This window comes from Hydractinia symbiolongicarpus, chromosome 1 (assembly GCF_029227915.1).
Source record: "Hydractinia symbiolongicarpus strain clone_291-10 chromosome 1, HSymV2.1, whole genome shotgun sequence".
Taxonomy (NCBI): Eukaryota; Metazoa; Cnidaria; class Hydrozoa; order Anthoathecata; family Hydractiniidae; genus Hydractinia; species Hydractinia symbiolongicarpus.
Window position 1 is genome coordinate 17,983,715 of NC_079875.1, and position 11,417 is coordinate 17,995,131.

Here is an 11,417-nt window from a genome sequence, read left to right on the forward strand (position 1 = left end):
CGCCATAAAAGTTACGCCGCAAAGTGTTTTGAGTTGGGCATAACTATTTTCCATAAACTGTACGTCTGCCTGTCTCTCAACGGTCCGCAAACAGTTTGATGCCCCAGGCTTGGTTGAAGATTTCAGCACGGGAACTGAAAATATATTAATTCTTTATCTTTGTTTTAATAAATTTCCAAAGGAGAAAAAGTTTTTATTTGACCTCTACTTTAGCCAAGGCGTAGTTTTTCTTATCACTAGGACATCACAGCCAGGTAAGAACTGATCTGAATTTTTCACGTAATTATATATAGTTATATACTAAAAAGGTTATTTTCAAGCTATAGCTAAAGCTAGATATCCATATTTTTTTATTATAACAGTCCTTCAGTAGTTGCACACCTAGTCTCGGATTGGGGTTAGCATGCTTCTGATCATGTTCATATATGGTATAGACCTTTTTGACTGTTTACATTTTCCGCGGTAAGTCCTTTTGGTAACAACTGCGCGGTAGGCAGAAAGATGCAGGAGTTTGCTGACGAAAGGTCTTTTCCAGCCAATTTTTCTACAGGACAAAATTGTTGAGGCTTTTAACTATTATCAAGTGTATATGAATAACATCTGATTGACATATATTTATATAAGGTCAAAGGAATTTGTACCTCAGTTTACCGTCATCTTCATCTTAGGTGTACAATGCAGGAAATTTTCATAATACATTATTTATTATTTTTTCCCTATGCTTGAACTCCAAACCCTCAGAGCCCGAACCGGAACTACTGGGACATATATCCAAATGAGGCAAGGCTTTATCACACGACTTTGTATGCCATGCATCGTACACATCAATAAAAGCCCATGGTATAATAATTTTTTATCTTCAAATGCAGTGACTCGAACACGTATGGAAGCCATTTTTCAAATGAACCCTTCGTTTATTTCTTACATCACATATAAAAACTTTCAAAAAAGAACACTTTCGATCGATTGCAACATCAATCCAAATTAAGCAATAGCTTTTTCGAAATAGGATGTATTGAGTATATTTCATTTCTTTCTTTGTGGAACTGTAATGAATATGTTCATCATTTATGTATATTGAATTTTTAATTATTTTTTTATTTATTTATTTTATTATATATTATATGTTGTACTATACCGGTTCAGTATTTTTTTCATGCTGGTTTAAAGAATGTGGCTCAGGGGCAACTTAAAATCAAACTTAAAATAAAGCATAACATGCGCGGTGATTTGAGTTGTTGTTGGAAATCCTCAGTAATGACGGTGTGATGGTGTGCGAAGCATGTCAGAGGGGTTTATTAAGAAATTTTTTGAGTGATTACTTCATATTTTTATTCTCTGAATGGAAAGTGGATAATAATGAAATTTTTTTAAATAATGAAATTTTTCATGCGGTGGTAAATATACATGCAGACGGCTGACGGTAAACATGCATGTGCCTGACGCTCAGGACATGTCGATGCGCCTGACGCTCAGGGCATCTCTCATACACCTGACGCTCAGGGTATGAATAAAAACATCATTATTCTCTAATACACCACGTAAAAAAAAAAACCATAATTAGCATGTGCCTGACGCTCAGGACATGTCGATGCATCTGACGCTCAGTGCATCTCATAAAACACCAGTAATTAGCATGTGCCTGACGCTCAGGACATGTCGATGCGCCTGACGCTCAGGGCATCTCTCATACACCTGACGCTCAGGGTATGAATAAAAACATCATTATTCTCTAATACACCAAGGAAGAAAACACCATAATTAGCATGTGCCTGACGCTCAGGACATGTCGATGCATCTGACGCTCAGTGCATCTCATCTGTATCATGTACCTGACGCTCAGGGCATGAAGACGCCTATAATGCGTATCCTGACGCTCAGGATACGCATTATATAGTGGGGCATATCCTGACGCTCAGGATATGCATTTTGAGCATATGAAGAAGCACGAAGGAGGCACCTTCATTCCTACCCATTCCCCAAAAAATTTTCCATAAATAATCTACGCATACTGAACGTGTTGTATTTACTCATTCCAATAGAAATACATTGTTTCTATCAGTTTGTGGTATTATTCTGGAACCCAAAGCAATTAAAAACCATGTGATAGAAAATAAGAAGTATAATTTGCTCAACTATGTACTTACGAACGCGAAGGCATTCAAATAGAAAGCTCCCTTGCCGTAAAAACAAACAAACATAAAAATTTCTCAACAAAAGGTGACATTAAGAAGTGGATAAAGAATGTCTTTTTTTTCAACGATCCCTTAAAAAAAAATACAGATATAAAAAGCAAGGAAAGTCAAAGTGAAGAAGTAGAGTGGATTAAAAAAGCATATAATTTGGAGCAGGGTTACCATCGACACACAAAAAACAACAAAAGAACAGTCCCTTCATCATAAAAAAGTGAAAAATAAAGTATTTCAAAAACCGTATATAAAAGAGAAGAAAGAGTCTAAGTGAAGAAGTATAGAAGTAGAAAAGTGAAGTTGGAAGCCACAATAAGTTACTTTGAAAGTAAAGAGTTTGGAGCTAGAAGTAGTAAAGTATAAAGTTAGAAGTAGAAAATGAACGCTAGAGTACAATTATATTGGAATTCAGTAAAAGGAAGAGCTTTGATATTTTTAGAAGTATATTTTTATATGTATATAGCACACATAAAATTGTCAAGGAGAATTGCTTTCTCATAAAAATACATTGGAGCTTCAAACTTAAATTTTTATATTTTACCTCCTTTTTTAAAAAATAAAAAAGCTAGCATATTTGTTTACATTTTATTTTGCATAAATAATGTGGTGCGTAACTAATTTCTTTAAACAAAAATTTAAAATGCTACACTAAGCTGTTAGCTTGAACAAATTTGCTAGAGAAAGAGGAAATTTTGGTTTGTTGAACTCTGCAATTTTCATAATTTTTACATTACTATTGTTTCTTTTTATATGTGTTTTACTAAGCATAAATAGCTACCTAGCTTATGTCTCCCAAGTTTAACTATATTTAGCTGGGTGTCCTAGCTAATGTTAGCTTCAAGCTCCATTAGCTAGCTCTAACCTATGAGTTACGTTGTTATTCCTCTTTTTTAGCTATTTATAGTTTTATAGGCGTTTTTAGGCACGAATTATGAAAAAAACTTTTTAAACTTTTAGGTTAGGGTTTATTCGTTTTTATGCCTAACATACAATTTTCTCACGTTAGCTATACATTACAAGGGGGTCACATGCAATATGACAAAAAGAAGGATTTTTGTAAAATTAAGTGTGTACGTTAATTGGGTTTATTTTTACTATTTTGTTTTTGATATCCAGTTAAAATTTTGTAAGCCAGCAAGCCAAGCCAGTCAGGTTATTTCTACAAGTGTTTTATTGATAATTATTACAAAGGTTGTTGATATTTTTAGGGGGAATTTATTTTTGGTTCAAAATCTCATAGAGAGGATAGTATTTTTGTCTGTTTATATTGTTTGTGTTGCAAACTACTGTTTTTTGCAATTTTGTGGAAACTTTCGTTAGAAACAGATCACATGCAATATACTAAAAGAGCAATTTTTTGTAGAATTAGACTCCACTGTAAGCTGTTGTGTAAGCTTTTGTATTTTTATATTTCGTATTATAAGCTTTCGTTGAGAAGAACTAACTGCATGTGATTTTTGCTGGAATAAACTGTTTCACGCTTTTGTGTGTGTTAAGAATTTTACAAAATTTTGTGGGAATAGATGTTTGTTGATGGAAAAAAAATTACTAAATGTTCTTCAACAACAAAACCATTTTTGTTTCTCTGAATCGTATAAAACCGTTCTTGTCCTGAAGACATATGAGTTACTTGATCATATTAAAAATGTTTCTGGCAGATCACAAAGGAGAAAATGACAACCTGAAAAGATGTGTATATATAAAAAATGTGTATATATTTTAGAAGATCAAAACATTAAAGTCTTTTACATAAAAGCATTCAAAATAGCGTTCCATGAGTCTCCGTGTTTTGACTGTTTTAAGAATTTTGCATATTTAATAGAAGCTCGTGTAAAATAAAATTATCAGATTTGTTTTTTGTTGAGTGCTGTTAACTTGAGAAACAACCATTCAAAGATTTGTGGATTAGACTAGTTATGTCTTTTTTATTGTTTTTATTGTTTTATGGAAGATGCACCTGTTCATCTTCCACCTAATGAGTTTTTTAGTTAAATGGACCAGTTTCTATACCTCCCAACGTCGCTCCCAAAAACGTTCTAATGTTCCAAAACATGCTGAAGTGAGAAATGCATTGGAAGTATTGAGAAAACTTGACGTATACAAAAAACATTGTTAAGAGACTTAATAAGACACTATTTTCTTATTTTTCACCATAATTGTGAATGTGTATCTAGTATGTTAAAAAAAATTTAAATTTGGGTACTTCAAACCTTTTTTAACAAATATTTCTCCAAAAGATGTTTTGTTTTTGTATCAAACTTATTTCTTGGTTATGGTTATATGACTGAGCAATGGAAATCACCTTGCATTGGAAACTTATATTCAAGTGCATTCAAAATAGAACGGACCTTAACAAATAAAACATATTTTTAAAAAAAATATTTCCATGAGAAATTAAAATTAAGAAGAAATGCTAGTTTTGTTAGAATGGTCATGTTCTATATGCAAGGTTATAAATGTACATAAATAGCATTTTCTGGGGCATTTTTGAAACTTCTGCACTTCATAAGCAAACACTGGTATTGTGCAGTACCATTTCTGTGGTGTATCTACCTACCTGTATATTGCCTGGGTTGTTTCCAAGAATTTTGGCCAAATTTTTCAAAAAGAAATTTAAAAAAAGTGTTTTTTTTTTAATCATCATTTCTATGGTAAAACTTTCTACAGATATGAAGTTTTCAATATTTAAATGACTTCCACCTTGATCTATTCTAGAAATCAATATATTGTTATTCTAGTCCTATCAAGTAGTAATATTTTGTCCCATATGTAACAGCTCTTACTTTGGAAGTTTGTCACTCTAAACAAATGTTTTCATTAATAAACCTAATTAAAAAAAACTTTCAGGGATTCTAGGGCACATTTTGTAAAAGAATTTTATTTACAAGAAAATCAATGATAAAAAAAAAACACAGTTTTATGTTACGTATGGCAATTTTTACCGCAAGGTGCTCCTGCACTTAAAAACAAAACAGAGGGCCTACAGAAAATATAAATTTTCTAACTGAATATCACACATCAGAGATACTTTATGACTGAAAGACTTACATATTTGTCAAGTCAAGGTTCTGTTATCTCAGTTAAGAATAACTTAATTTATTTAGGTTCTTATTGTTTCATACCATGGGGGACAATAAATAACACGTGAAATTTTACTCTTTCTGGCTTTCACTTTTCAAAAAAATAATACAAATATAGTAGGTGTTACGTATGGGACATTTATGGATTTCTTACAGAGTGTAAGCAAAAAAAAAAATCTTGATATTGTCAAATTAACAGGGAGGAAGACTTAATGTTGTTTTTTTCAAAAGGCAAGAAATCTTCCTTAACAACTAATACAACTGGAAACACTAACTTTTGATTTATTAAAAATACCTGAAAAGAGAAAATAAGAAATGTTTGAATGTGATTTGCAATGGGACACGTTACGTATGGGACATTTTAGGGTATTTAGCTGTAAATATTTTCACCAATAATTGTTTTTTTTTTTCAAAACTGTGATGGACTCAATAGAACAAAAACCCACATTTAATGAGAATTGAAGCTGTTTGCTAAAATATAGAGGCATGGGACACTTTTTTTTTAAATCTGGGGAAACTTCTTGGAAACGACCCGCCTGTTCTGCTTGTACAGTAAGTGTACTTATGCGGATTTGTTTCATCATTTCTGATCGGCGTTCCAGTGAATGATCGCATAGCTAGCTATCAGCTGTAATTTTCAGTTACTAACTATAAACGTGGGTGTGATGATATCTTAGTTACTAAGTAATTCTTTATCTGACTGAGGAGTCGGTGGATTAGCTAGAATGTACAGGTTGGCTTTAAATAGACTTTTATTGTTTAGTTTTTTCACAATAGAACAAGAAAATTTATTCCCTGGTGGTGCTCATTACATTTTTCAGGAAAGTATAATCACTAGGATCTTGAAATTAACAATCTTACAATCGTCAGGTCTGAAAACGTTTTTTGAAGTGTTGGTATGGTCATCTTTTTGAGAGAAATAAAATAAGCAAAAGATAAAAAAAATTTTTGACAATAACAAAATGTTATGTTAATTAATAATTTTCATGATCCATCCATCATTAGCTGTTCAGCGCTCAGAAATTTAAAATACATATAAATATTGTTTAATAGTATATGTAACAATTGTAATCGCTACCACTATTATTTTTATTTCGAGTTGAGGAAAATGGGCGTATGCACACATTCTGATAGGTGAAAACATTTTTAAACAGGTCATAAAGTATAGATTGGAAAAATTTGAAAAATATTAAAAAGTGTCTATAATCACCTTTCTTGAAAAAAAGGTGTTTTTGTTGCATAGTTTAATAAATAAAAAATAGTTTTTTAAAGGCATCTATCAAATTGCTCCATATTTTATTGTGCTCAAAATGTCTTCAAGCAAAAACTGCCACAGGAACTCTTTAAGATTTTAAGTCTTATGTCCTAAGAACATTGGCAAATGTTCACAGCAGACGTTGACAAGTTCAAAGTGTGTCAATTGCTTGTGTTTACGGGTAACCCCTTCTTTCTTTTCAATATTTTTTGTCTGGAATTGTTGCTGATGTTGTTGCTCTCGTGTTTTACTTTTGCTCACAAGCAATTTGGGAAAATTTCATTTTTTTTGTCTCAAAGTAGGTGGTCACATGTATAAACAAAAGAAGTATTTAACGTTTGCAAATAATTTGAAACTCAAAGATTGAAACATAATTATATTCTTTTATAACTACAATTTATAATATTTATATATTATATTTTGCAGCTAAAAATTTGCCGTATATGCATGCATATTTTAAAAGAAGAGTTACTATATACCCACCATGAATGTTTTCAAGAATTATTATCGTGCACCACAAACTTTATTAAAATTACCAAGACAGCTGTGTTTTTGCGTACATTACTCGCAAGCTTCTACAAACCATTATAATGTACAACAATTAGAACTATTGGGAAGGAAATATCAGAAGGATGAAATGACAAATATCGGCGAAAACATTGTGAATAAGTTGGGTCGAAAACTTCATTTATTAAAAGATCATCCTCTTGAAATAATAAAACGCAAAATCAGAGATCATTTTCATGCTAATTACCGATCACGTTTTGGTGGTTGTGTTTTTGCCTCCATTGATAATCTTAATCCGATCGTAAACATAAAACAAAATTTTGACAGCCTTTTAGTTCCAAAAGATCACGTAAGTCGCGCAAAAAATGATAATTATTATGTAAATAAAGATTACGTTTTACGATCTCACACGACAGCTCATGAGGTTGAACTTTTAAAAAGTGGTTGGAATGCGTTTCTGAATTGTGGAGATTGCTATAGAAGAGACGAAATTGACAGCAGCCATTATCCAGTGTTTCATCAGATGGAAGGTGTGCGGTTATTTGACCAACATGAGCTATTTCTTGGCACCAAGGTATGGTGAATTACAACCTTCAAAACGTTTTTTTTCTATTTTCTCAGTTAGTATTACAACCACATGTATACAAAATAAAGTGCTGAATTGTGTGCACTTCTTGGGTCATCAGAAAAGTGTGTTTGTTATTAGACAGTTGTAGTGCTTTCGTTGGCCTTGCCCGTCATTTTTGTTGTGCTAAAAAAATTTGGTCTTTTTTAGAGTTGATTTTTTTTAAAAAGAATTTAAAAGCAGGAGTTTTTAGTTATTTCACCAATTTGTATTTTTACAGCCGTTATATGGAGGAAGATATAACCAGATCGTAAAAAATATTGTATCTGGTTCTAGTTTTATAAATAATGGCATGATTTTTTAGGATGACACTTTGAAGATTTTAGAATCACACAATATGGAGCGTACCTCACAGAAACAGGGCTGGTACACTTCCGATGCTACAGCAGTGACTGAGTATAATCTTAAGTACACCTTAATGCAACTTGCGGAGTATTTGTTCGGAGACGATATTGAAATGCGATGGGTAGATGCGTACTTTCCCTTCACACATCCATCGTGGGAACTAGAAATCAAATTGAATGGTGAGTGGATGGAAATGCTGGGGTGTGGCATTCTGGAGCATGGTATTATGCAAAATGGTATGTAAATACTTTCTTAGTTTTGTATACATTTGCTTTGTAAAATGTTTTACTTTTCTTTGTCTAATATTTTAGTCTTAGATGTAGTAGTATTTTGTGTTATACTTTCGTTTTTTTTGTGTTAGAACAGAAAGAAGCCAGGTAAATAAGTAATTATAAAAATTATATTAGAGTTGACTAGATGTTAACCTTAATATAAGTATGTAAGGTTGACTGGATGTCAGGAAATTTTTTTACAGAAATTCAGCTTATATTTTTTTAACTTATGGTCCATCGCTCTTTGCCAGACATTTGGCAAACTTTTTTGCTGACCGGGGTTTTTAAAGTTGATGTAAATTGAGCTTAAAGTTTCGCTCTCACTTTTATCTTACTTAAATGTTGTTCGTCCATGGCCGATGTGAAAAACAAATTTGCCGACGTGAAACACAAGTTTGCCGACGTGAAGTAGGCAAATGGTATTTCCCAATTGAGATAAATTGAAGGTCAGCTAGAAGTCAAGAAGAACTTCTCGTTATAAGCTCTAAGAAGTTTATAACATTTTACTTCACAACTACATCTTCAAAATTATCAAATTTAACAAGGTCGTTGTTTAAAGCTGGATACGTTTTAGAAAGAAACTCTGGTGAAGTTTTCCACTTATAAAACGTGAATCTAATTTCGGTTTGTTTGCTTTTATCTATGTTCTTTTTAGCTGGTGCAGGTGATAGAATTGGATGGGCCTTCGGTCTTGGACTAGAACGATTCGCTATGAAATTGTTCCATATTCCAGATATTCGATTATTTTGGAGTACAGATCCGAGATTCTTGTCGCAATTCGAAGGTAAAGAAAATGCTGTTTTTAAACCATTTAGCAAATACCCGCCATCTTACAAAGACATTTCGTTTTGGTTGAATGAAGATTTTGCGGCAAATGATCTGTTTGAAATCGTTCGATCGGTGGCTGGTGATGTTGTCGAAGAGGTATTTTTTTTTTTTTTTTACTTTTGAAGACCTATAACAAGTAACGTTTTGTATTACTGTATTATAATGATTTTTTTTTAAGTTGTCTAAAATATCATTTGGCAGTAATGTACAATTAACACAATCCAAATCTCTGCAATTCAAAAAACTCCATACTCCCAACAAATGTAAAGTCACCGTGAAAATTCCTCGAAGAATGTTATCAATCTCAAACATGTTTTGATACAACAAGTTGCAATCCTTTACAAAATATATTGAGAGGAAACGACAAATTTCGTTTCTGCAAGTAATTATGTCGATCATTTATTTCTCTACCAGATTTTTCACAATATGAACTTCTCAATGTTCACTGCGGACTTCGGATCCTGTTTAGTTAGTTAGATCCAAACTTTTAAAATTTGCTAATTGTTGCTAAATCAAGGGTAGGCTTTAAAATTGCTCTTATTTAACATTAGAGTAAAAATGGATAATAAAAACACTTTTCTGTTATCGTGTCATCAGACCTCTTTCATTTTAACCGAAAGTATCAATAACAGAAAATTTGACCTCTATTGCCCTTTAACATTCATGTTAACTGCAGTAGAAAATTTCCACATAGCTTTCAGATCAGTCATATTTTATCATGACTACCCAGTCATGCTACTTTGCGGAACTAGAGATCGTCCCTTTATTCTGCTACGGCTTCACGAAGGTTATTTAGGTTTCTATTAGCCTAGGCGGTTAAAGTATTTTTTCTTGCCGAATTCGCGATGAGGACCACTAGTTCTGAAAATGTTCCGGCGAAATTGCTAGTTATGTGCGTACGTGACGGTGTACTTAGTTTTTATACATTTTTTACTGGTTTACTCGAAAGCAAAACCAATCCTACTGATAATCGTACTGATGATCGTACTGATGATCGTACTGATAATCGTACTGACGATCGTACTGATGATCGTACTGATGATCGTACTGATGATCGTACTGATGATCGTACTGATGATCGTACTGATGATCGTACTAAGCGAAAGCTTATTAGGTACACTTGTCTTAATTTTTTAAAAAATAAGTGCATATCTTACTGCCATTTCCCTAGACAATAAAGGGCCTGTAATTACGTTCCACGAACTACATTTGTGTGCATGACTCGCTTTATCGTTTCCTAGCTAAACGTTTTTTTCACATAATTATTTTCCTTTAGATGACTTTAGTGGATCAATTTATTCACCCAAAGACACGTAAAAGCAGTGTGTGTTATCGCATCACTTATCGCGCGATGGATAGAACGCTACGCGACGAAGAAGTGAACGAACTTCAAGATGAAATTCGCAACAGCGTGGAAAGGACATTGAACGTTAGTTTGAGGTGAAAATTTCTGTTGATGGATATAGCTTGCATTGGGGTGATGACTGCTCCGTTCCACAAATGAAAAAGAGAAACAGTCCATGCAACGAGAGAGATATTTGATTACACTGATTGTTATTCTCGACTCTCGATTCTCTTAAATATTGATGTAAATTGCGGGAGATATAAACAAAGTTGAAAACAATTTTGAATGCACGCTTTTAATTTGTCACCAAGTTCAAATCTTTAAAGTTTGGCGGTAATGGTAATTAATAACCGCAGTTTCAGTTTGAAGCATGGATTTTTTTTCAAAATCTGCTCCCTTGCTGCTACACGCCTGTATCAGAGGATCAACATTTGAGCTGGCAGCGATCTAGAATCGATGAAGGTCCACTTTTTTATAAACACGCTTGTTTTCACAGGATTTATTGGTATATTTTCTTTTTTATACAATTTACAATCTTCCCTCTCCAACTGAAAACCTGTGTTGCATTGCAGGTAGCTGAACTAAAAAGTGTTTATAAATGTGTATCGTGTGCTAGATTGTAAGAAGTGTTTTCGTTTTAGTTGTAATTGTCAAGATAAATATTTTTACGTTTTAAGAACGAACGAAATTCTTTCGATTTACACAGAGTAAGAGCGTTGTTTCGAATGTTATGACACACTCCTTCGTAGTGAAAACTACTGTCGCAATGACATCGTAAATATTTTTTCGTTTTCCTCGTGCGAGTCAACGCCATTAGTGCGGTTTCGCATTCTTGTGTGCATTCAATACCAGGTATCAACAAGCTACAGTGAATGTTTGTCATGTCATCATGCATTTTTTTGCATTGCTTGTTTCGTTGACATCGTTGATAAGCTCTGGTGCAGCCACTTTTGAGTAAATTTGAAGTAGAA

At 33.0% G+C, this 11,417-nt stretch overlaps 1 protein-coding gene across 1 annotated transcript; it reads left to right on the forward strand.

Annotated features, from left to right (window-relative positions):
* Positions 1-11,153, forward strand: LOC130644552 (phenylalanine--tRNA ligase, mitochondrial-like). Its single transcript, XM_057450212.1, has 5 exons — positions 1-254; positions 6,951-7,605; positions 7,961-8,237; positions 8,929-9,197; positions 10,378-11,153. The coding sequence occupies exons 2-5, from the start codon at positions 7,009-7,011 to the stop codon at positions 10,543-10,545; spliced, it is 1,311 nt and encodes a 436-aa protein (XP_057306195.1). The 5' UTR covers positions 1-254; positions 6,951-7,008; the 3' UTR covers positions 10,546-11,153.
* The last annotated feature ends 264 nt before the right edge of the window (positions 11,154-11,417 follow it).